Source organism: Anser anser (assembly GCF_964211835.1).
Source record: "Anser anser genome assembly, contig: HAP1_SCAFFOLD_262, whole genome shotgun sequence".
Lineage (NCBI taxonomy): Eukaryota > Metazoa > Chordata > Aves > Anseriformes > Anatidae > Anser > Anser anser.
Genome location: NW_028153899.1, coordinates 86,020 through 113,500, shown reverse-complemented (window position 1 = coordinate 113,500; position 27,481 = coordinate 86,020). Strand labels below are relative to the sequence as shown.

The window sequence follows — 27,481 nt, the reverse complement described above, 5'->3', positions numbered from 1 at the left end:
AACAATTTTCTATAGTTTTGTTTGTTTTTTTTTTTTTCTTGTTTATTTTCTAGCATTATAATGACTAAGCAGGCAGAGCAGCACATGAGGACTAGAAATACAATTCCTAAATAAGAGGATTTTGTCTCCAGCTGAAAGTATATGGATGCTTTTGCACTGCTGGTAAATCTGACAAATGTGAAATTACTGATAAAGAAATACTTATTCCAAAACATAATCCATTGTTGGCAAAAGCTTTTATCTACTATTAGTATTATTTAAATTTACCTAAATTGTTTTCCCACCAACAGAGTTCATGCTGCTTGCTCTCTCTTCCAGACAGAAGAGACAGTACTACGTCTGGTACTTGGTGCCAGGTCTGATGTAGAATCTTTTCATAGAAAAGTTTGTCATAAATGAAAGTCAGATTGCTTGAAAAAAAATATTGCTTTCAATTTCAATCCACTTTCAAAGACTTAAAGACTTTTGGTAAAAAAAAGACACAGGAAAAACAAGAAAAAATGTAAGAAAATGAGAAGTAAACCTGTTTGAAGTTTTATACTGACTGCCAGTGTTAGTCAAAGACTAACATACAACAGATCTTTACATTTTAATTGCAGTTTCAATTTTACAATTAAATTTTCTGTAGTTACAGTACAAAAGATGAATCAGAAATTAGAAATGGAAGATTAAGTTGAAATTTTAGAAAGTATCCCGTTTCCTACATATACAAAATTCCGAACACTGAATTGTGACAGACTAAGAATATATTCAAGCACATTCAGAAAGGAAATGCGGGTACTAAGAGACCAAATGGGAACTGAATTGGAAATTAATATAAAATACATTAGTAGCATTGAAGTATAATATTATTATCAGGGATTGCTATAGCCAGGCATTTAAAGAAATGTTTATAGGTTACGTTTTCAGGGACATTACAATGCAAAGTTACATGAGAAGTTCACATAAAGCAGGACAAAATACTAGATATTACAAAAACACAGGTAAAGAGCAAATGCCAAGAAATTACAAAATTAAAGTAACTAAAAAATTCTCATTTGATACCTCAAGTTTACTGCAATCAAAATTTGGTTTTAATCACTAAAACTCTAATTATCTGAAAGATAATTTGATAAAATACTTGCCTGTTACTTATCAACCATAGGAATCAATCAATGAATTCATAAAACTCTCTGAAGAGTAAAAAGGAAGTAAAATTTCTGCCTGTATGGAAAGGTTGGTATTAGTGATCTGCTTACTCAGGACACGCAACTTTAGCTGAATGGATCCAATTTCTTAGACTGTATGAGTCACTCAGGACAGCAGCATTATGTCACAAAGTATGAAAGAAAGAAATTTAGCATATTACAGTTTTTCACTTTCCTATTCATGAATGAGGGAAATATCATTACGATTCTACATGATACAAAGTAACTTACAGAATACAGAGGTTTTGATGAACAATTTTATTGAAAGCACTAAAAACAATAAATAAATAAATAAATAAATTACTTTTTGAACTACAATAGAGAGTTGGCATACATTACACAGAACAACAATTCTCAAAAGATAGTGCTAGTCACTTTTGCTTAGACTCGAGTCTAGCACTGTTGCTCTCTGCCACTCCCAAATTATACAGAATTACTCTGAGGTCTACGCAGAAGTGATGGTGATCAGGATGTGTTGTCCTGAGAAGTTCTTTGATCACTTCGGGAAGCGCAAACGATTCAAACATCTTCTTATTGCTTCTGCAAAAGATTTAACATAGAATAATTGACATAAGATAATTGACAAGTTTCAACTTAACAGTAAAGATTTTACAGATCTATTATCTATCAGTTAAAAAAAAATTATATTGGGAGCTTCACATAACTCTGTCTCTAAGCAGAAAATTATCAATGCATTGTAAGAAAAATCTTGACAAAAATCATCAAGAACTATGCTTTCTCTTGACTAAATGGTATTTACATGTAGTACAGTGGAAGATCAAGGAAAACCTGTAAAAAGGTTTCCCCAATTAGAAGCAAGATTTCAGAAACAGGACACGTACAGAAAATCCACAATAACATCAAGGCAAATATAGTAATGAACTACTACAAAACCAAGGGTAAAAAATTTACTTTAAAGAATATATCAAAGTTCATTTTTTAAGATTCATGGCACTACCTGTGAGGTTGTCTTTTAATTAAAAAATTTAAAAATCTGGATTTCTGAGTACACTTTTAGTTTATTTCCAATGAAAAATATGATTTAAATTAGAGTATTTTACAGGAAAACTTTTTTTCCCCCCGAGTTCAATTTTGTTCCTAAGAAAAATCAAACTAAACCCTCAGTTTTGCAAATAACTAACTCTAATGTAAGCTACGGTTTAGTGTAAATACCTGCTTTTGTAAATGAAACAATCCCATTAAATAATGCACATCAATGGAACTCAGCAGCATTCTACCACTGACATGTTGAAGATCTTTGTTACAATAAATTAGTAACCAACAAGCAACGGAAACCTATTTTGTAAAGGTTAACATTCCCCCAAAGTCTTATATGGCTCAAGACCTTAAACTCTGGTTTTTTTTGATAGAGATGAAAATTGACAAAACTTAAATTTAAGTCACATACAAAACAATTTTCAGAGGACATTTTTACCAAGTAACTCGGTAAAACTGAAGGTCGGGGGGAAGAAAAGAAGGGTTTTCTTCTAAGCATTCTTGTCATCTAAATAAATAAGGAATATATGTTCTTTAGGCTAGTTATTTTTTAGTTCATATTCTGAACTACACAGATTTATAGGCAAATTGAGAGACTCATCTTACATATCTGTGACAAACATTTTAAACATAATTGCTAACAATGAAAGTCCAGTATTATTTGTATTGGAGCAAATGAACGTCAAAACAGAGATGAGCTTTTTAAAAAAAGAGAAATGTCCCCAAGTTCAGTGATCTAATGGTAATTAACAGAAAAACAGTAATAAAGGGTTACTTTATTTCGGAGAGTTTCCGTAGCATAAAACAAATCTTTTTCAAAAACCGCATGTCTAGTCCGGGATTCTGAAGCAATTCAGAACAAGCACGGAAAACGGATTCAGTACTGCAGTATTCCAGGAAAAGCTGTAAGCAATCTGTAAAAGAAAATAATTAAAAAGTTTCATCACAGAACTTGGTGCAGGGAAAAATAAATCATTGATTTATAGCTTTTGAGGGCTTTATATGCCTCATGTTGTGCAACCATGAGAACAATGTAATAACTGGGTATATTCCAGGCATGTGACGCAAAAATCAGGTAAAACTAAGAACTAAAAACCACCCAAGTTCCTAAGAGTTCTGATGTCACCAGCACTTGTGGTATTAAAACAAGGCCTATTCCCCTAAAAACAAAGGAAAATAGGACACTGAACAATTTTAAACTCAAATTAAAAAATCTTATCTTCAACATGTTTATTCAATGTTAGTTGATCATGATCCTTTTCTTATGATTACATGAGGAGAACACTAAGCTATGCTAAAAAGACTCAAAAGGAAATATTTTAAGCTGCTGCAAAATGATGTACAGAAATAGTACCTGTAGACACTGATGTGATACTAGACAGCCTTTCATTATCAAAATACTGTCACTGTGCTGTTTCAAGACAGGCAGAATAGTAATTGAGAGGTCAGAGTTGGATAAGAACACCTGAATATCGAAACAATTCCTGTAAAATGCTGGATAATTTTTTAACATGGCCATATTGTATAATCTTTTCCATTTATCCTGCTCTCCAAAACTCAGTCAATTTAGAATAAAGTAAAATCTGTTCCCTTGTGTTGTTTCACTCTTGATTCTAATAGTACAGACTGATTTATAGCAACACCATAAAGAACATAAGTAATGATTTAATAGGTAACAGAACTGAACAAATTTGTTAGGAATCCAACAAAAGTCACTATTCACTGCGCTCTGCCCTTAGTGTATAAACACACTTGGTATGCCCCAGGATAAGTTACTTAGAATATGCCATTAAATTAATAGTTATTGTAATATTATTCTACTTTTACTGTAGAAGGAGGTCCTACAATTTATTCCTATAAATATCCACAAAATGCCTTAAATTCCTTTTTGTAGGTGTAAACAAATACCATATTCAGCTTACCTGGGCATTTTTTTGCTGGCTTGTTCTTACTGGTCTTAAAAATACTGTATTATTTTATTATTAAAAATTCTGGTCTTAAGGTATCTTAAAAATACTTTATTAATATATATATACACACATATACACACAGATACACTGTAAGAATGTTTTAACTGTGAGGTTTATAAAACAATATAAAAAATATGCTGAGGGATTTTTACTATAAAACAGAAGAGCCAAGGTGGAAATAATATCTCAAGTCTCACAAAGTTCAATTACGTGAAAGCAAACTGATAAAGACATGCATTTAAAGAGATTTTTCATACATCGTTTATATATTCATTTCAAATAAGCTTTTGCAGAATATATTTTAAATCATCAAAAATGTACAAAGTAAGCATATAATTTAAATGCCTATCTGATGAACTGGAAGAATAAAAACTGTATATTTTTAAATATTTTTGTTTCATCTCTGCACAGATTTTGTTTTTATTAACTACTGTAGAAAAACTAAATTGGAATCTATCCTGTCAGGATTTGACACAATTTTAAATAATCTGCAAAAGCCTCCCATTGTAACCATAAAAAAATGCAGCATTTTGTAGCTACATTAACTTAACTTGATTGGTAGACTGCAATGAACAATGACCAATTTATCACTGTTGACAGAATTCATCTGAAATTTACCCTCAAAGTAATCAGTCACTCACAGCATCAAATCTCACCAGCTATAGTTATTCAGAAAATTCTGTTTTATAGCTAAAGCTCTGTCACCTCAGAAAATGAAGACTGTCAGGAACACCAGCTTGAAGTTCATGTTTTCACAAATTAACCATTACAGTTTTGCTTCATTTCTAATTGCATGTGGATCTGCCAGGAGACTGGACCAACCCAACCCAGTGATGGAAAGTTAGCTCATGGAAAAGTTACATAAGGACCACAGAAACAGAAAACACTTGAAAGAAACAGTAACAACACTGAACAGCTTCCTAATGAGCTGTTGTCTCTAACACAGTCACCTGCAAGATTGGAACCATTTGCTGAGTTTAACTCATTCTCTTGTCATCAACAGCTGGGCCTGGTAAGAGCCAGTGGTTATGGCACAACAGAGGGCAGGCAAGATAACAGTCAGCGCAAGGCCCCTCGAGTGTGGATGCCTTCGTGGGTGACCCCGAGTTAAGAGACCCCAAGGACAGCTTCAGCCCATCACCCAATACGCGTTGACCTCAGGATGGTATGAATTGCTCTTCAGCTTCCTAGATGTGCAAGACCTTCACGCAGCTGTGACACGGGATGTACGGGAGACCAGCGCCATTCTCAAATGACAATCACACACACACAAAAAAAAAAGCAATAAAAAAGGTTAAAAATAGAACAGGATTCCTTATGTCACAGAAGTCAGTTGGACTGAACAGAAGTTTACAAGGAACAGAAAAGACCAGAACAAAAACCTACACCTTGGAGGCCAGGAACTACCTTTATAACAAGACAGATTGTATGAAAAGTTGTTCTTTTTTAACAAGGTCTAACAACCCCTCACCCCCCCATAAAAGCAGAAGGTCTGCCAGCCACAGAAGTAAAAATATCAAAAAATAACTAGTAAGGCCCGCACAAGAAAGATGGGACAGAAGATAAAGGCATTTTAGTCTTTTGGGTGCACACCTTGGCTAGTTTGCTGGTTTGCAGGAAATCTATCTTGATGGAAAGGACAAGGAAGGACAAGCCCCAAACCTGTAATTCCAAAAGAGCCCTTTAGGCAGGGACACCACAGCAGACCTCAGGAATCTGAAAGAAACGTTAGCTGGATTTTATGACAAGGAAAGTTAGACAGTTGTTGCTAACAAGTTGGGAAGTGGCACTTTGTGAAGAGGGAACAGCCAATGTAATACATGTATGTAGGACATGTACAAAAAAACCAAACCAATCTGAACATATTCATGCCCTTCAATAAAACTCCCAAGACATTTTCAGAAACTAAAGACAGAAGTGTGCTATAGGTTTATGCAGCATTACATGCAATATCATTGTATTGGAGAAAATGGGGATTAGAAAAAGAACTGGAAGGTGTGTAAGGAGTTGGCTAAAAAGAAAGCAAACCATCTGGCTTTGAAAAGTGAACTTCTAGTTTTAAACGGTCTAGTTTTAAACAGCAACCAATATGGTCTGACCGTTGAAGAGTGATTCTAATGAGGCCTTAGAGAGAAAAACACCATTCCACAAATAACCTAGATAGCCTGTAAATCGCAGCTATACGCTATTCGGGGTTACTTTGTTTAGTAAACCAGGAAAAGCCTAACGACCTACTAGAATCACTAAAGGAATCACAACTCTCTCTTCCAGGTGGAAACCTAAAAGAGCTTTGTTCCAACAATTCTTCTGTCCTTGCCTGCCTTATTTCCTCTGTTCCACTCCTGCAATAACCAGCTCAGAACTAAGCACAATATTTCAAACAAGATGACAAACTCAAATAAAGTCTTAACATAATTAAACCTAACCTGAGATGCAACTCATATGATTCTGGAACATCATGTCATATAAATAAAGTCTGAACTCTTACAATACACAGGTGTTATTCAAACTGCACAAATTATACCACCTACTTCCAAAAAAAGCCCCAAGGAAAATAACCTTCTTTATAAAATTACTTCAGCTATAGCATTGGTCTCAATTTTCCTCGAATGTTACAGAGAAACATTGGCTAATAAGTACAATTGTTCTATGAGTCAAATTAAGAAAAAAAGTATTAAAATTTGGTTTTGTTCAACTGAACAGTGTTTGAGGTGCATTCAAAGTTTATCAAAGCATTAAATCTACTTTCTGTGACAATGTTATCAGATCAGGTTTTGTTATCACACCCATCTTCGGGCAGGTTCATAGCTTAAAGATCACTCAAGAATTAATTATTCCTCCACCTCTGCCTGCTGATTCCTCTCTTCCTTGTAAAAAAGAACTAGCAGAAGAAAGTAACAATCAGAAAAGTAGAAGATATTGCATATGAACACGTAACCTGAGCTGGAAAGTACCAAAGAACATACAATAACAAACTGACAGAAAGAGAAAGAAAGTACCAAACAATGTTATCTTTCAGACCTCCACCATTTCCAATTGAAACAATGGTGTCGGGACTCTCCCCTGACAGGATTCTGGATGTGAAACACCTGAACCAAAATGGGGATGGGGTACATAAAAAGCTGTGTGCCAGTAAAGATGAAGAGCAAATAAGATTATTAATTCTAATTTGCCATTAAGATACTGCATATTGACAGGAAACAGATGATACCAATACCTCAACTGTTACATTTGACGTTATGTTTTCAGTAACTGGATGCCTTATTAGCATTGTTGACGTGTGAACTAGCAAGGGAAACTTGGACACCCACTGGATCAGAAATACTACGAAGCCAAAAGGAATGATACTGCTCTAAAATCTGAAAAAATGAGTACTGAAACCAAGTCGGTCAATGGGCTTAAGCAATACTGCAGAATCTCTTATTATAATTTCTATCAAAGCACAGAAATGTCCATCTTAGGCCAATAGGTGCTTTCTTCTCATGCAGCTTAAGTAATTTCCCTCAATATATGAGGGAGTCTAGGCCTTATGTCTGGAATATGAGGACGAGAATTTTTTTTTTTTTTTTCAGGAAAAAACCTACAAGAGGGCTTCAGATAGGTCTGAAATGTATAGAACCATTAGCATATATTGCTTACTGTAACAACAGGTACATGCAGTTACAGGAAGAGGCAGTGCAAAGCATTTGGTATTTCACATCTGACTCATCTTGCAGCCTGGACAATTAAAATTTGAATCCATAAAAATACTTCACAAAAAAATAAATTAAAAAATTAAGTTATGAAAAAGAACATCTGAAAAAAATCAGTGCTTTTCTTTTCTTACTCAGTTTCTAATCACGTAAGCTGTAACGGTAATATGTTTAAACAAAAATACTGGAATAATCATATAGACTCAGAAGATTATTCCAGCAAATCGAAAGAATGCTTAGGGATTGCATATCATAGAGAAAAAATATAGACTTCGACTCCTGTTGGTCAGAGGCTGTTTCGTTGGGTAACACGTTTCCATATTTTAGTACAAGATCAGCTACTTATGACTTCATATTTAAGGCTGCATAACAATAAAGTTTTAAAATTGTGCATAAAGTCCTGTTTTAGTCTAACACAGAGAGACCTCTGAATATTCACAGCCACCTTCCAGTTTGCTTTTAATAACTTGTTCATAAGAAACATACAAAGGTATGAAATTATGATTACCTGTCAACAATACTACTTGTCATCATTAACAATTTCTTGGAAAACATTAACTATATATTGGAAAAGAACAGAATCTGACTATAGCATGTATATAGGCAATTCCTTATACCAAAGAGAAAGGCTCTGCATAAGGCTTTATATCCAGTTGCTGAAAAATAAATTCTCAATCATATGTTAATCCAATTAAGCATTAGTCCTCCTTCCCTGGTTTTGCATATATATCTTCTCTGAGAAGCAACATGGCAAAATGTGAACTTCTCACAATTTATCTCCATTATTCTTCTAAATCTAGGCATCTAGCATATCAAAATGACTACTGCTAGGTAACAGAACATGTACTGTTAGTGGAATTTTTCTTCAAAGTCATGTCAGATACCATCAACCCTGCTTAGGTTTTTCTCTCCCAGTTACTTTACCAATCAAAATTACGATGATTAGAAATACTTTGGTGTAAAAAAAACTAAACTAACCACACGGTCTGAAAGGAAGAAAACAACATCAGGTAAATCTTTCTGCCACTTATCTCACTACAAAATGGCTTCTAACTCAATGTTTTTCCATCCCAAGTTAAACACGCTTTCTATTTTCACCGCTATAGTACATGGTAACAAAATACCCCAAGCCAACAATATGTATTTCACAAATAGCAGCAGTCCCTTCTCCTCCCCTTTTCTGTTCTAAAAAAACAGCGAATGATTTTTATTCTAAGAAAAGTAACAAGGATTATTCCACACGACACTGGAATGGCTCACTAGTTTTGTGTTCATCCAGACTGTTATCAACTGATTCTTTGCCTGTATCACCTGGAAAAGCACTGTGAATAATGAGATTATTAACCCTTTTATAGGACCACACTACAGTACAATTCAGCGAAACATAACCATCTCTTACAGATGTGCCATTTCCAATTATTTGAAAGTGAAAAATGGCTAGGGGAGAGCTGTTCATGGGGGGGGAGGGGGGGAGATAAACTTTTTTTTTTTTTTTTTATCTCCACCTGCTAACAGGATTTCATGAAATGGCTGCCCTGGCACAGTCTTACTTCAAAAGAAAAATACTCATTGGCAAAACATCAGCAAGGTAAACCAGTGCAATAAACAGAAAAGCTAAACTAAATATAATAACAAAAAAATCACACCAGTAAGAAAGCAACCAGGACAATATGTAAAGCATGGATGCTGACAGCGAGAAGAGACAGACAATTCAGAAACATACTTTATATCTCTAATGAATTTAAATGACACAAATAAATGCTAATGCTAGATTAGGTTATTTATAGAGAAGCATCACGTTATTTTTTACTTGGTATTTATACTTATCTCACCTATTTTCATCATAACTTTTTTTTTTTTTTTTCAATTACTCACTTTTATCAGAGCTCCTGGCCATCTCAGTTAATGCATCAAGAGCACAAGAAAGGAGACATTTTCTGGATATAGTTAAGTGGCTTAGTACGACAGGCACACATTGGTATTGCAAAAATAACATCTTTCCTTCATCTGTTCTCAAGTCCACGCAAAGGGAACGAAATGCATGAGTCAGGTAATTCACTGAAAGATAACAGAAAACAGGGAATAAAAATTCTATAATCACAGTTCCATTAGATGATCACAAACATGTGAATATTTATCCTAAGAGTTACTGTTGCAAATATATACTAATAAAAAAAAGTTAGATGGCTGAAAATATTAATTTTATTTATTTATTTAAAGGCATACTCTGCCTATTTTTATTCCTTAAAAAAATTGTTGTGAGTGGAAAAAAAGACATGCTACAACTCACAAATTGAGCAAAATATATTTACAAACATAAAACCTTTCTAATATCTTCCTTAAGAGAGAAAAGGAAATCACAAGCTGCATAGTTTGGGACTATATTGGTTTCAACATCTGGGAAGCCTCTAATAAAGGAGTAAAAGGCTAATTCATCTGAATAAGTGCAATTACTTTCATGACAGCAACTATTCGCATTCCTTTCCATAAAAGGCTGTAGTTTAAGTTTCAGTGCATCTATGTTATATACGCATCCATTTTGGAGAGCACTAAATTATTCAGAGAATTTAGATTAAGTGAATCAATTCAATTTTCTTAATTTCATGATGTCAAATCTTCCTCAATATCTTGGAATAGCATTGATCATCCGGAGCACAGAAAATTAGGAGTAAGGCAAAAATTTATCACACAGCAAAAGTTTAATTGCAGTGCCATCTGCTGGATATTAGCATCTTGAAGGAAACAGGATATATATTTAAACTGAACATGCTGCTTTATCATCACTAGATCATTAGACACGTGGTCAGTGATGAAAATTCATACACAGTAAGTTTCAACATACATTTAATAGATTTTTTTTCCACGTTCTATAAGCTTGCAGTAAAAACCAACCATGAGAAGCTAAACTGATTCATTCTGATCAACAGCTTTCATCTGCTTACAGTTAATCTCTGCAATAAGTACTTTTTTTTGTATTGTAATTCATTTTCATCATTTTTATCAACCATTTCTAGAAATGTGAGTTTCAATTTCAGGGTAATCATCGTGCTTCACCAAAATATACTGACTGAAACTATATGATACTGAAATTGAAAATATACCGATTCTTCCCTCCAACAGCTGAAATACTGTACTTGCTTATTAATGGTGTCAGGATGGTCTTCCAGAATGTTTAAATCCTGTTTATTCTAAGCACTACCAGTATAAATATTGCACAGGTCAGTATTTTTGTCATCACTTCAACGAAAATTTTTTGTCTTTTCAGGCTCTGTTTGTTTTTAAAGAAACTCCTGCTGAGAAGAGATGCTACGGCATCCTGGAGATTGCACAAGTGGAGTAACTGTCATGAACTGAAGCAAAAGTCACTAAGAACTGTGATATCTCCAGACAAGTATGACCTTGTTTGCTTTGCCTGTTAACAAAATACATTACTATACTGCATCAGCATATAGTAGCATTTTTCAATGTTTTTCAATGTTGATAATGTTTATGGGTAGCCACTTGCAGTGACAGACTTGGTAGGAGAGGAGGGGAGACAGCAGAGAGGTAAGAGCTAGACAGACTATGAGCTTTACATCAAACTTGGACAAAGCAATGAAATTCTAGAACTCTCTGAAATTTGCTACTGATTTCAGTTTACTGAAGAGCAATTAGCTGTACCATTATATGCAGTGAAGATCTTGACAAACAAATCACTGCTAGAGTGATTGCTTGAGAGAATTACCAACATCTCTTTTCCCCTTCGTCACAAAAAACGTTGATCTCACTGACAACAATAACACATATTAAAATGACCACACAAATTATGACATGAATAATAGCAAGGTTCATACTTCCTTCCCTATATTATGCTTTATCAGGTGGTAAAATTCAAATAAAACATCCTTCACTAATAAAGCATTACAGATGCTACAGTATCATTGAACTGCTGCATTTTGTAAATTTGTTTTTCATCCAGGCACATTCCTGGAAATAAGATTTTTTAAAAAAAGGATAAAAATAAAAAGATGATAAAAAAAGACATCATAAAAACCAGAACTTACCTCGCTGAAACTTCGCTGTTTCAAGCAAAATTAAAGTTGACAGAAACCTCAAAGGCATAAAGGAGCTTGTAAAGAAAAGTACAGTTTTTGGTGTACTCTGTGTAGACTTTTCAGACCATGTTTGCAGGTTTCCCTGATGTTCTATGCCTTTGAAAATAACTTCTCCAAGTCTCTCCATTGTTGATGTCATGCTTGCATGCTGTTTCAAACAACGTGCACATTTAGTGTAAACATTAAAATACAAGAAAATCCTGTCTACTATGTATAGATATGTATGTTCCCCTAAGGATTAAATATTAAATAGCAAATGCCTTGACCATGTATTGCAATATAATCTGTACTACTTTGCGTTCCATAAGCAGTTGAACAACATTAGCACAGGGCCTTGTCAACACACACTTCACAAAAAGACAAGGTAGTCAGGACCCCTGATATGCTGACATTATTTAATTTGCCTCTGGTTCCAGAATAAAGTCAGTTCAAACTCAGCTTTAATCAACGCTGCCTACTACACTATACTCTTTTCTGAAGATGCCTGAAGCTAGATCCTACAAAAGCATTTACAGAATTAAGGTCTAAACATGAACCTTAAGAATACCGTACAGGTAAGACGTATTGGACTTTTCAACAAACTGTACAGAAATATTACTTCGGAATCAAACTTAATAACATGCTCATTTAGAATATTTTCTTATTAGCACTAGAACCACCAGCTTACAGTTCTATTCAGTTAGACACTGAGTAGAGAACAAAGAAATCAAAATTCCTTTGCTACTTTGCCACACATTGCCATCAATTTCAACAAATCTCATGCATAAAGTGAACAAAAATATATTTCTTTTCCTAGTTCACAAGTTTTGTAAGCACATAGGTAAAATATCATTCCTGAGATGCTAGACACTGCTGCAACAAAGATCACATATGTATGTAAAAATATGTTTACATACATGGTGCAAAATATAACAATGAATGTGAGAAATTTAATTTGATGAGAATTATTTTTTCATTTGCTATGTATCTGTGGTAGGAATTTATGCTTTGCAAAGAGAGCAAAGTTTCTTTTATATATAATCCCTGAAAACATCTACTTTTCATACTCATTTATAATACAAAATATCACTCGGGAACTTACCTTATTACCAGTGTTTATCTGCCTTAGAGACCAGTAGATAAATTGAATGACAGGCATATATAGTTTAGGATCCACAAATGGCATCCACTGGAGCTGTCCAGTGACCACATGCAAAAGCTGTAAAAATACAGAATGGCAAAGTTATATGCAGTATATGAACTTACAGTATAAGCTAACCACAAGTAAAAAGCAAACAAAGAAAAACAAAACAAAACAACACTAAAGTAAAATAAACTTATTCCCAGAGTTTAACAGACTACATGTGCAAATACTCACTGTGCAGACCTGGTACAGGTAACAGAATTATATACATATACTGAATTTACATTTTACACAGGTTTACACAAAAAGTGGAAAGACATTGTGTGAGCTCAGACTCTGAAGTCTAATACCAATGGCTACAAATTTTAAATATAATGAAAAAAACACTGTAAAAGCAGATTTCCTGAACACCTCACTGATTTCCAAGCCTTGGTATCCCAAGAAAGACGGTGTTAAAAGAATTGCATGGTATCATCTTTTATAAGACATAAATTGAACTTTTAATACCTAATATCAGCACTAAAATACTTTAAATTAGATGTGTATATCTCCTTAGAAAAAAGGAATTACATACAGTATTACAGATAAAACACAAGACAAATTATCAGCTGATAAAAATGACTTAAAAGAGAAAGACAGGTGGAATCTAAAGTTCAGACTGAACAGTACACATTTCCTTAAAAATGATCTGTATGTTCCACGAATGACAAATTATCTCTTATATCTCACTGTTGGAATTAATACTGATGGACTGTCATTTTCTTTTAATTAATGTATTCAAAGCGCGTATAAAACAGGCTGACCTGTTACACTCTCAAAAATAATAAAAAGAATCTTAACATTTTAGCCTCAACAAATTCAAATGCCTTTACCTTCATACAATTTTCTGGAGTGCAGTTTTCTTTAGCACACTGAGGTTTATCATTGCCCTCTCTCTCTCCTTGTATTTCTATTTTGCTAAGGTGTTCGTTTGAGATCCAGTCCATAAGAATAGTTAAGAGGTCGTAAACTTTTGAATTCAGTAGTACCTGTAATACATCCACAACATCAGTTATTTCAGCTTTCAAGTTTATGATTTTCTAAACCACAACACCAATAGACTAAAATATATGAGTACATTAGTAATACGCAAATGCTTTATTATGTGCTTAGACAAATGTTTATGAAAGGCTTGGGAAGAATTGGGAAGAGATTTTCACATACAAAATCAATCTATTTTATAATTCTAACGAAATGCTTTAAAAAGGAAAAAGCAAATCTTTAATGATCTGTGCATGTGGAAATCCTCATTTTGATACATGTGATACACTCCTTTGCTTTATTTCATACAATCTACTTATGCTAAATTTTAACTGTGTAAGTAGCACCGTTAGAAGAATAAAGACTTCATGACATTGTCATTCTGTCCCTCTACTACAACTGTACAGAAAAACTCTGTGAAAGGTATCCAGAGGTTCCTGAAGACAGGCTGCACAAACAGCTCTTTAAAACCTTCACAGGTCTTCTTGTATCTACCTTCAGACAACTGTTCTTCTCTTCACTCAGAATTATAACTACTGATGCTGCTCATATATCACTTGCGACTAAAGTACGCTAAAACCTACGTACACAGAGAAATATGTTGGCTATATAGAGACAGTACAGTTTTAAGGCATCTGATATAGATCAAGTAGAATGGCGTGAATATCTCTCTTTCTCATTTCAGTTTAGCCTCTAGCGGGAGAAAGTCATTACCAGTCGGGAAATGTTGGCAGAGTACTAGCAGAGGACTTGCTACTGACTGGAATAACATGGAGACAGAAAGTATTTCATTAAGTGATGCAAGAAGGTATTTTAAGGAAAACAAGGTGATCCTTTTGGAACTATATATGAACACTGCATTTATCCTTTCCCACATTAAAGACCATTTCCCCAAAGTATAACAGCAGTACAATCATCTCTGGCTTATCAAATTAAAATTTGTTATCTGACTTCTCTAACTACATTTCAGCTGGTTTTATTCATAAAGGACAGTGTTGTACTGTAGCAGTAACCAGAATAAGTTTAAGATTTGCTCTGACACAGCAGAAGAAAACAGTTACAGTGCAGGCAGAATATAATTTTAATTCATAGTTGAGAGATAACATGAGAGGAAGAAGAAAACAGCTAAATAAGCAAAAAACATATACATACACAATATAAAATTCAAAAGACATTTTTAGCAACATACTTTATTCTTTCAGTTGACTGTTTCTCCCAATATAGTGTCTACCTATTCCTACTGTAATTAACTCACTAAAAAAAATCAATAAAAATTATTTTATTTTTCTAATTTCTAGCATTTTCTAATTTCTAGCAGATACATAACGTTCTACTGCCTAAAGTCTTTCACACAGATCTTTCACCTTGCCCAGTCCTTACCTTATCACTTTCTGATGCTCCTGTCTCATTTTCCTCCTTAACAGGTTTAGGTTGGCACACCACTCCTCCTGAATCATTGGACTTCTGTGCCATTACCAATGCATGCTTCTGCTACAATAAAATGTAACAATTATATTTCACTTGTTAACTATAAAGGAAGAAGGTACCTGGAAGAAGAAACCTTACCTGTAAATCATTTAACTGAGCTTGCATGCTTCTTGCTCGATCATCTAACTTCTTGTTCTGTTCGTTCGCGTCACTTAACTGAAAGAATCAAAAACCATTCAAATAGCTGTAGATTCAAAACTCACTTTTTGACTTAACCATCACATTGAAATCATTTGATGTGATTGCTAAAAGTTCAATTTTTTTCTTCTCAGCATGGACAGTGATAGAAACAAAATCACTGTCCACTTCCTCAACAAATCACGGGATGGCCGAGGTGGGAAGGGACCTCTGGAGACCATCTGGTCCAACCATCTTGTTTAAACAGGGCCACCCAGAGCAGGCTGCCCAGGACCACGTCCAGGCAGCTTGTGAAGATCTTCAAGGACGGGGACTCCTCAACCTCTCCAGGCAACCTCTGCCTGGATAAATAAAATAGTCGTGGCTCTTTGTTGACTTGCGGCCCAACCTTTCCGCTTACAGGGGAAGAATAAGCACAATACCTCTTTAGGGATATAGGCACTACGTATTTGATTACTTCTCATAAAGAAATGACACAAAAAACGGAGTGCATGTTTCAAGAATGGTCTAATGGCCTTGGAAAGAGAGAGGGTGAAAGTTTTCTTCTCGCAAGAATGACACTGTTACTGACCATGCTCTGTGAGAAAAGAATACGAGGCAAACTATAACCTCCATTTAAATATAAGTAACGTACTCTATGGATACAACAAACATCCCGATCATCATGTAAGTCCTCTGTGAATACTTCAGTTTGCACAAAAGAGAAGGACAAAGATTTTACTGAGACTAGGAAGCAGATGATTTTCATCAGACTCAAGAGCATCAGAACTGCAATTCACTGAAGGAGCAATGGTCAAAAGAGTTTACGTAGCAATTTGCCTGTCAGCATTTAGGTCAGATTTAAGTCAAGTGAGAAGAAAACTTTAACTCTGTATTATTGTGAACCACTGTCTCAGCGTGTCCTTAAGAACAGAGAAAATATTCCTTTAATTAACACTTTCAAAAATAACTGAAGATACTGAGTAATCATGGAATTAGAAATACACATACTACTTTTTATTTAATAGAATCAGCAGAGCAATTCAGCACAGGGTGGCTTCCATTATAAAATACTTTCTCTCTATCCAATCTCAGTTTGCTTCAAAGGATATGGTTAGTCTTTCCTAAAATCACCTGTTGCTACAGGGTCAGAGGACTAACTCTAATTTCTTTAATACTGGAAAAGATCTGAGAGACTAAATTTCACGTGCTAGAAAATGAAGCAGAAAGTAATTACAACCATTCACACAATTCTTGTCTTACAGAAACAAAATCAGCAATTTTGCAAACAACTTGTTCAAACGTTTAAAATTGTTGACTGTAACTTCTAAAGCTACTAATAACAGGAAATAATTAATCTTGCCTGTTTTTTTAGGGAATCATTCTCATCCATCACAGACTTAAATGATGACTTCAGTTTACTATTTTCCTCAGCCACTCCTCTCAAGGTTTCTTTCATTTGGTTCATTTCGGTATCAGGTTGCTATAGAAATATCAAATGTTAAAGCATGATTAACAAGAGCGTATTTTAGAAATATCAAATGTTAAAGCATGATTAACAAGAGCGTATTTTAGAAATAATTCTCAACTAAGTTCCATTTTACTGTTAAAATAATAGGACAAACTTCCAAAGATCAAATTTGTAATTCTGCATGGTCCAATCTGCACATACAACCAGTAGTGAAGAAAGCAACATCCACACCACGTATTAAGAAGAAATAGAAAGAAAATGGGAGCCACGGCGTACAGCCTATGGATCTTATTTTTTTCCAGAAAATACCTAGATCTTCTCAATTGTACATTCCTCAGTTAAGTCACATGTGGGAAAGAACTGTGAATGAAAACAAATGTCAAAGCTTTTGTTTACACTTAGCTTTTCTTCTTAGCATCCATTTTAACCACAAACATGCCCAATTCTCTCTTTCTTGAATCTTTCAAATATTCTAACCATTCACTGCTGATAGTTAAGACGCTTTAGTTCACCTGTACTTAAACACCTGTCCTGCAATGTCCAGGAATGTATCCAATACTTGTTACATTTCATTGAATTGGAAAAAAAAAACCCTTGTGAAACTCAACATAGTTATCTTTTAATATAATATTTTATATTATAATAATATAATTTAATACCAGGACATACCATTAAATTATAAGCAAAAACAGACAAAAAACAGCAACAAAGGAAAACTGAAATGACAATTACTTGTAACAGTCAAAAACCTGTACGTCTTGAAAAATAAACCAAGGAATGTGTCTTTTCTCCCCCTCACTGGAAATTTGTAATATAATTAAATATATGCCAGCAGATTCTGAAAAAAAAACACAACACTGAGGCTTTGAAGCTGAGTATAAAACAAATGTTTTCAGAAAATAACGTTCCTTTTCTCAGAAACTGTGAGAAACTTCTATGTGAAAATAGCGCTTTGTTCAGAAGTGCTGTCTTTTGCACTAACAATTCAGCCATCCACTACATTTTCTTAAGCCTCGCTCTCAGACTGTTATCATGCTGCAAAAAGGACTTTAGTGGTAAATATAGAAACGATCTCATCGACAAACAAAAATGCTACAGATAGGCTCCAAGCGGAGTGCTCAACTACTTCCATTGAAAAGGCCGAACCTTTAGAGTTAACCAAGCCTAGGAAAGGCTTGCTCAGCTTGGGATGGAGCAGGAGCAAGGTGGCTTGAAACTGACCATAAACTTTCAAAACAGTCAGGGACAGCAGAATTACAAGTGAAAGGTTTTGCGAGAAAAAATTTGAATTAAGATTCTCAATTTCTCCAAACTACGTTACACAATGCTTTATAAGGCTTGCATATTCGGGGTTTGACAATAATTTCACAGTGCTTCAGGGATTTGGCAATAATTTCACAGGCCACTGGGTTGCTGTAGGTGGTGCCAGGATGTCTAAACCATCCAATTCCATTATTAAATCGGGTACCATCCATATCATAATCAACTGTATCACTTCATTCCTGCCAAATGTTTGTCTAGTCTGTTCTGAAGACCTGCAAATACTGGAAGCACCAGTCTTACTGATCTCTCTGACCCAGTGGTTGACTGCTTTTGTTTTAATCTAGTTTTTCCTCATACTTACCCTGCCACTACTTCTATCACAGACATGGAAAAAAAAAAGATTAGTTTCTTTCTCTTTGTGGCAGCCTTTTATGTAGCCAAAGATTGGCATGTTCACGTGTCCCTGCATTTGTTCATCACCCTGTACGTGTACACATGATATTTCTGTTCAAATGCAATACTGCACACTCTTGCCTCTGAAGCATTGCGCTTTTCTCAGACCTACTACCTCTTCAATTTGTCAAGATCAATTTTAATCCTAACCTTCTTTTTCAGCATGCTTGAAATTCTCCCTCGCTTGCTATTCGCTTCAAGTTTAACAAGCGTGCTCTTTCTCACCATCACACTTCTCACTGAAAACACCCAATACTGGACCCAAAAGAGACTATTCCAGAATCTACTATGTACATTCCTTCAGCTGTGAAACACTGTCTCACTACACCTTACCACCAACCTTATTTCAGCTGTCATACTTTTCTAATATGATTATGAAAACGCCACGTAAAACTGTACCAGAAACAATACAGCAAAGTCTAGACATACATATAACTAGTACTCCTCTACTAGCCATGCCTGTTACCTTGTCCTAATGGAAATCACACTGATTTGACAATTTAGGATTAACACAAGCTCGTTGCCATTTACTGCAGTGTTTTTGGCATGGCACTTCGCATGGTTTGTTCATAGCTTGCCAGGACATATATTTATTTATTTAGCTGAGAACCAACATTAAGTTGATGGCTGTGTAACTCTTTCCCATTTGAAAAGAACGGCATCAGATTTTTCTAGTTGACTCCACTTGACCTCCACAAGTTTTTACAGATAACCACTAACTGCTCCTGGCTTTTCAACACTTCTCTAACCTGTGTGACACTTTTAAAGCCACTTGTGTTTTTTCTAAAGACATCTTTAAAATCACTTTTATGGATTTGAACCATCTATCTTAACACATTCCTTCCCTATTGAAAGTTGAGGTCCTGCTCCCCTGACACCTTTCTCCCTTTTTTTCCTGTATCTACATACTCCCTCAATGGCTTGTGCATCCTCCCTCAATGGCTTAATGATCTGTGCATGTGGAAATCCTCATTTTGATACATGTGATACACTCCTTTGCTTTATTTCATACAATCTACTTATGCTAAATTTTAACTGTGTAAGTAGCACCGTTAGAAGAATAAAGACTTCATGACATTGTCATTCTGTCCCTCTACTACAACTGTACAGAAAAACTCTGTGAAAGGTATCCAGAGGTTCCTGAAGACAGGCTGCACAAACAGCTCTTTAAAACCTTCACAGGTCTTCTTGTATCTACCTTCAGACAACTGTTCTTCTCTTCACTCAGAATTATAACTACTGATGCTGCTCATATATCACTTGCGACTAAAGTACGCTAAAACCTACGTACACAGAGAAATATGTTGGCTATATAGAGACAGTACAGTTTTAAGGCATCTGATATAGATCAAGTAGAATGGTGTGAATATCTCTCTTTCTCATTTCAGTTTAGCCTCTAGCGGGAGAAAGTCATTACCAGTCGGGAAATGTTGGCAGAGTGCTAGCAGAGGACTTGCTACTGACTGGAATAACATGGAGACAGAAAGTATTTCATTAAGTGATGCAAGAAGGTATTTTAAGGAAAACAAGGTGATCCTTTTGGAACTATATATGAACACTGCATTTATTCTTTCCCACATTAAAGACCATTTCCCCAAAGTATAACAGCAGTACAATCATCTCTGGCTTATAAAATTAAAATTTGTTATCTGACTTCTCTAACTACATTTCAGCTGGTTTTATTCATAAAAGACAGTGTTGTACTGTAGCAGTAACCAGAATAAGTTTAAGATTTGCTCTGACACAGCAGAAGAAAACAGTTACAGTGCAGGCAGAATATAATATTAATTCATAGTTGAGAGATAACATGAGAGGAAGAAGAAAACAGCTAAATAAGCAAAAAACATGTACATACACAATATAAAATTCAAAAGACATTTTTAGCAACATACTCTATTCTTTCAGTTGACTATCTGTGTCTCCCAATATAGTGTCTACCTATTCCTACTGTAATTAACTCACTAAAAAAATCAATAAAAATTATTTTATTTTTCTAATTTCTAGCATTTTCTAATTTCTAGCAGATACATAACGTTCTACTGCCTAAAGTCTTTCAAACAGATCTTTCACCTTGCCCAGTCCTTACCTTATCACTTTCTGATGCTCCTGTCTCATTTTTCTCCTTACGACGTTTACGTGAGCGCAACCCTTCTCCCGAATCATTGGACTTCTGTGTCATTACCAATGCATGCTTCTGCTACAATAAAACGTAACAATGAATTATATTTCACTTGTTAACTATAAAGGAAGAAGGTACCTGGAAGAAGAAACCTTACCTGTAAATCATTTAACTGAGCTTGCATGCTTCTTGCATGATCTTCTAACTTCTTGTTGTATTCGTACATGCCACTTAACTGAAAGAATCAAAAACCATTCAAATAGCTGTAGATTCAAAACTCACTTTTTGACTTAACCATCACATTGAAATCATTTGATGTGATTGCTAAAAGTTCAATTTTTTTCTTCTCAGCATGGACAGTGATAGAAACAAAATCACTGTCCACTTCCTCAACAAATCACGGGATGGCCGAGGTGGGAAGGGACCTCTGGAGACCATCTGGTCCAACCATCTTGTTTAAACGGGGCCACCCAGAGCAGGCTGCCCAGGACCACGTCCAGGCAGCTTGTGAAGATCTTCAAGGACGGGGACTCCTCAACCTCTCCAGGCAACCTCTGCCTGGATAAATAAAATAGTCGTGGCTCTTTGTTGACTTGCGGCCCAACCTTTCCGCTTACAGGGGAAGAATAAGCACAATACCTCTTTAGGGATATAGGCACTACGTATTTGATTACTTCTCATTAAGAAATGACACAAAAAATGGAGTGCATGTTTCAAGAACGGTCTAATGGCCTTGGAAATAAAGAGGGTGAAAGTTTTCTTCTCGCAAGAATGACACTGTCACTGACCATGCTCTGTGAGAAAAGAATACGAGGCAAACTATAACCTCCATTTAAATATAAGTAACGTACTCTATGGATACAACAAACATCCCGATCATCATGCAAGTCCTCTGTGAATACTTCAGTTTGCACAAAAGAGAAGGACAAAGATTTTACTGAGACTAGGAAGCAGATGATTTTCATCAGACTCAAGAGCATCAGAACTGCAATTCACTGAAGAAGCAATGGTCAAAAGAGTTTACGTAGCAATTTGCCTGTCAGCATTTAGGTCAGATTTAAGTCAAGTGAGAAGAAAACTTTAACTCTGTATTATTGTGAACCACTGTCTCAGCGTGTCCTTAAGAACAGAGAAAATATTCCTTTAATTAACACTTTCAAAAATAACTGAAGATACTGAGTAATCATGGAATTAGAAATACACATACTACTTTTTATTTAATAGAATCAGCAGAGCAATTCAGCACAGGGTGGCTTCCATTATAAAATACTTTCTCTCTATCCAATCTCAGTTTGCTTCAAAGGATATGGTTAGTCTTTCCTAAAATCACCTGTTGCTACAGGGTCAGAGGACTAACTCTAATTTCTTTAATACTGGAAAAGATCTGAGAGACTAAATTTCACGTGCTAGAAAATGAAGCAGAAAGTAATTACAACCATTCACACAATTCTTGTCTTACAGAAACAAAATCAGCAATTTTGCAAACAACTTGTTCAAATGTTTAAAATTGTTGACTGTAACTTCTAAAGCTACTAATAACAGGAAATAATTAATCTTGCCTGTTTTTTTAGGGAATCATTCTCATCCATCACAGACTTAAATGATGACTTCAGTTTACTATTTTCCTCAGCCACTCCTCTCAAGGTTTCTTTCATTCGGTTCATTTCTGTCATATATAGCTATAGAAATATCAAATGTTAAAGCATGATTAACAAGAGCGTATTTTAGAAATAATTCTCAACTAAGTTCCATTTTACTGTTAAAATAATAGGACAAACTTCCAAAGATCAAATTTGTAATTCTGCATGGTCCAATCTGCACATACAACCAGTAGTGAAGAAAGCAACATCCACACCACGTATTAAGAAGAAATAGAAAGAAAACGGGAGCCATGGTGTACAGCCTATGGATCTTATTTTTTTCCAGAAAATACCTAGATCTTCTCAATTGTACATTCCTCAGTTAAGTCACATGTGGGAAAGAACTGTGAATGAAAACAAGTGTCAAAGCTTTTGTTTACACTTAGCTTTTCTTCTTAGCATCCATTTTAACCACAAACATGCCCAATTCTCTCTTTCTTGAATCTTTCAAATATTCTAACCATTCACTGCTGATAGTTAAGACGCTTTAGTTCACCTGTACTTAAACACCTTTCCTGCAATGTCCAGGAATGTATCCAATACTTGTTACATTTCATTGAATTGGAAAAAAAAAAACCTTGTGAAACTCAACATAGTTATCTTTTAATATAATATTTTATAACATAATTTAATAATATAATTTAATACCAGGACATACCATTAAATTATAAGCAAAAACAGACAAAAAACAGCAACAAAGGAAAACTGAAATGACAATTACTTGTAACAGTCAAAAACCTGTGCGTCTTGAAAAAGAAACCAAGGAATGTGTCTTTTCTCCCCCTCACTGGAAATTTGTAATATAATTAAATATATGCCAGCAGATTCTGAAAAAAAAACAACACTGAAGCTTTGAAGCTGAGTATAAAACAAATGTTTTCAGAAAATAACGTTCCTTTTCTCAGAAACTGTGAGAATCTTCTATGTGAAAATAGCGCCTTGTTCAGAAGTGCTGTCTTTTGCACTAACAATTCAGCCATCCACTACATTTTCTTAAGCCTTGCTCTCAGACTGTTATCATGCTGCAAAAAGGACTTTAGTGGTAAATATAGAAACGATCTCATCGACAAACAAAAATGCTACAGATAGGCTCCAAGCGGACAGCTCAACTACTTCCATTGAAAAGGCCGAACCTTTAGAGTTAACCAAGCCTAGGAAAGGCTTGCTCAGCTTGGGATGGAGCAGGAGCAAGGTGACTTGAAACTGACCATAAACTTTCAAAACAGTCAGGGACAGCAGAATTACAAGTGAAAGGTTTTGCGAGAAAAAATTTGAATTAAGATTCTCAATTTCTCCAAACAACATTACACAATGCTTTATAAGGCTTGCATAACTATAACGGAAGAAGGTACCTGTAAGGAGAAACCTTACCTTTAAATTATCTAACTGCGCTTGCATGCTTCTTGCTCCACCATCTAACTTCTTGTTCTGTTCGTTCGCGTCACTTAACTGAAAGAATCAAAAACCATTCAAATAGCTGTAGATTCAAAACTCACTTTTTGACTTAACCATCACATTGAAATCATTTGATGTGATTGCTAAAAGTTCAATTTTTTTCTTCTCAGCATGGACAGTGATAGAAACAAAATCACTGTCCACTTCCTCAACAAATCACGGGACGGCCGAGGTGGGAAGGGACCTCTGGAGACCATCTGGTCCAACCATCTTGTTTAAACGGGGCCACCCAGAGCAGGCTGCCCAGGACCACGTCCAGGCAGCTTGTGAAGATCTTCAAGGACGGGGACTCCTCAACCTCTCCAGGCAACCTCTGCCTGGATAAATAAAATAGTCGTGGCTCTTTGTTGACTTGCGGCCCAACCTTTCCGCTTACAGGGGAAGAATAAGCACAATACCTCTTTAGGGATATAGGCACTACGTATTTGATTACTTCTCATAAAGAAATGACACAAAAAATGGAGTGCATGTTTCAAGAATGGTCTAATGGCCTTGGAAATAGAGAGGGTGAAAGTTTTCTTCTCGCAAGAATGACACTGTTACTGACCATGTTCTGTGAGAAAAGAATACGAGGCAAACTATAACCTCCATTTAAATATAAGTAACGTACTCTATGGATACAACAAACATCCCGATCATCATGTAAGTCCTCTGTGAATACTTCAGTTTGCACAAAAGAGAAGGACAAAGATTTTACTGAGACTAGGAAGCAGATGATTTTCATCAGACTCAAGAGCATCAGAACTGCAATTCACTGAAGGAGCAATGGTCAAAAGAGTTTACATAGCAATTTGCCTGTCAGCATTTAGGTCAGATTTAAGTCAAGTGAGAAGAAAACTTTAACTCTGTATTATTGTGAACCACTGTCTCAGCGTGTCTTTAAGAACAGAGAAAATATTCCTTTAATTAACACTTTCAAAAATAACTGAAGATACTGAGTAATCATGGAATTAGACATACACACGCTACTTTTTATTTAATAGAATCAGCAGAGCAATTCAGCACAGGGTGGCTTCCATTATAAAATACTTTCTCTCTATCCAATCTCAGTTTGCTTCAGAGGATATGGTTAGTCTTTCCTAAAATCACCTGTTGCTACAGGGTCAGAGGACTAACTCTAATTTCTTTAATACTGGAAAAGATCTGAGAGACTAAATTTCACGTGCTAGAAAATGAAGCAGAAAGTAATTACAACCATTCACACAATTCTTGTCTTACAGAAACAAAATCAGCAATTTTGCAAACAACTTGTTCAAACGTTTAAAATTGTTGACTGTAACTTCTAAAGCTACTAATAACAGGAAATAATTAATCTTGCCTGTTTTTTTAGGGAATCATTCTCCACCATCACAAAGGTAAATGATGACTTCAGTCTACTATTTTCCTGAGCCACTCCTCTCAAGGCGTCTCTCATTCGGTTCATTTCTGTCCTATAAAGCTATAGAAATATCAAATGTTAAAGCATGATTAACAAGAGTGTATTTTAGAAATAATTCTCAGCTAAGTTCCATTTTACTGTTAAAATAATAGGACAAACTTCCAAAGATCAAATTTGTAATTCTGCATGGTCCAATCTGCACATACAACCAGTAGTGAAGAAAGCAACATCCACACCACGTATTAAGAAGAAATAGAAAGAAAATGGGAGCCACGGCGTACAGCCTATGGATCTTATTTTTTTCCAGAAAATACCTAGATCTTCTCAATTGTACATTCCTCAGTTAAGTCACATGTGGGAAAGAACTGTGAATGAAAACAAATGTCAAAGCTTTTGTTTACACTTAGCTTTTCTTCTTAGCATCCATTTTAACCACAAACATGCCCAATTCTCTCTTTCTTGAATCTTTCAAATATTCTAACCATTCACTGATGATAGTTAAGACGCTTTAGTTCACCTGTACTTAAACACCTGTCCTGCAATGTCCAGGAATGTATCCAATACTTGTTACATTTCATTGAATTGGAAAAAAAAAAACCTTGTGAAACTCAACATAGTTATCTTTTAATATAATATTTTATAACATAATTTAATAATATAATTTAATACCAGGACATACCATTAAATTATAAGCAAAAACAGACAAAAAACAGCAACAAAGGAAAACTGAAATGACAATTACTTGTAACAGTCAAAAACCTGTGCGTCTTGAAAAAGAAACCAAGGATTGTGTCTTTTCTCCCCCTCACTGGAAATTTGTAATATAATTAAATATATGCCAGCAGATTCTGAAAAAAAAACAACACTGAGGCTTTGAAGCTGAGTATAAAACAAATGTTTTCAGAAAATAACGTTCCTTTTCTCAGAAACTGTGAGAAACTTCTATGTGAAAATAGCGCTTTGTTCAGAAGTGCTGTCTTTTGCACTAACAATTCAGCCATCCACTACATTTTCTTAAGCCTCGCTCTCAGACTGTTATCATGCTGCAAAAAGGACTTTAGTGGTAAATATAGAAACGATCTCATCGACAAACAAAAATGCTACAGATAGGCTCCAAGCGGAGTGCTCAACTACTTCCATTGAAAAGGCCGAACCTTTAGAGTTAACCAAGCCTAGGAAAGGCTTGCTCAGCTTGGGATGGAGCAGGAGCAAGGTGGCTTGAAACTGACCATAAACTTTCAAAACAGTCAGGGACAGCAGAATTACAAGTGAAAGGTTTTGCGAGAAAAAATTTGAATTAAGATTCTCAATTTCTCCAAACTACGTTACACAATGCTTTATAAGGCTTGCATATTCGGGGTTTGACAATAATTTCACAGTGCTTCAGGGATTTGGCAATAATTTCACAGGCCACTGGGTTGCTGTAGGTGGTGCCAGGATGTCTAGACCTTCCAATTCCATTATTAAATCGGGTACCATCCATATCATAATCAACTGTATCACTTCATTCCTCCTCATTCCACCTCATTCACAATCCTTACCTTAGCACTTTTTGATATTGCTGTCTGTTTTTCCTCGTTACGACGTTTACGTTGGGACACCACTCCTCCTGAATCATTGGACATCTGTGCCATTACCAATGCATGCTTCTGCTACAATAAAATGTAACAATGAATTATATTTCACTTGTTAACTATAAAGGAAGAAGGTACCTGGAAGAAGAAACCTTACCTGTAAATCATTTAACTGAGCTTGCATGCTTCTTGCATGATCTTCTAACTTCTTGTTGTATTCGTACACGCCTCTTAACTGAAAGAATCAAAAACCATTCAAATAGCTGTAGATTCAAAACTCACTTTTTGACTTAACCATCACATTGAAATCATTTGATGTGATTGCTAAATGATTAAAAGTTCAATTTTTTTCTTCTCAGCACGGACAGTGATAGAAACAAAATCACTGTCCACTTCCTCAACAAATCACGGGATGGCCGAGGTGGGAAGGGACCTCTGGAG

General features: G+C 35.2%; 2 protein-coding genes across 3 annotated transcripts; both read right to left on the bottom strand.

Annotated features, from left to right (window-relative positions):
- Positions 1 to 1,491: 1,491 nt before the first annotated feature.
- On the bottom strand, positions 1,492 to 21,053 carry LOC310891203 (coiled-coil domain-containing protein 138-like; the record flags this gene model as incomplete). Its single annotated transcript, XM_083853485.1, has 11 exons — positions 1,492 to 1,727; positions 2,959 to 3,097; positions 5,335 to 5,400; positions 5,747 to 5,815; positions 9,721 to 9,903; positions 11,889 to 12,087; positions 13,021 to 13,137; positions 13,935 to 14,090; positions 15,463 to 15,573; positions 15,649 to 15,726; positions 20,961 to 21,053. 11 exons carry the CDS (start codon positions 21,051 to 21,053, stop codon positions 1,559 to 1,561), a joined length of 1,380 nt encoding a protein of 459 aa, XP_083709611.1. The 3' UTR covers positions 1,492 to 1,558.
- Positions 21,054 to 21,302: 249 nt separating this feature from the next.
- Positions 21,303 to 27,191, bottom strand: LOC310891204 (uncharacterized protein). Of its 2 annotated transcripts, XM_083853487.1 has the most exons (4): positions 27,008 to 27,191; positions 25,407 to 25,526; positions 24,005 to 24,082; positions 21,303 to 22,672 (listed from the first exon to the last, which is right to left on the bottom strand). In XM_083853487.1, exons 1-4 carry the CDS (start codon positions 27,098 to 27,100, stop codon positions 22,526 to 22,528), a joined length of 438 nt encoding a protein of 145 aa, XP_083709613.1. In that variant the 5' UTR covers positions 27,101 to 27,191; the 3' UTR covers positions 21,303 to 22,525. The 2 variants fall into 2 exon arrangements, with proteins under 2 accessions (XP_083709613.1, XP_083709612.1); XM_083853486.1 differs by lacking the exon at positions 21,303 to 22,672 and having other exon boundaries at positions 23,581 to 24,082.
- Between the last annotated feature and the right edge of the window lie 290 nt (positions 27,192 to 27,481).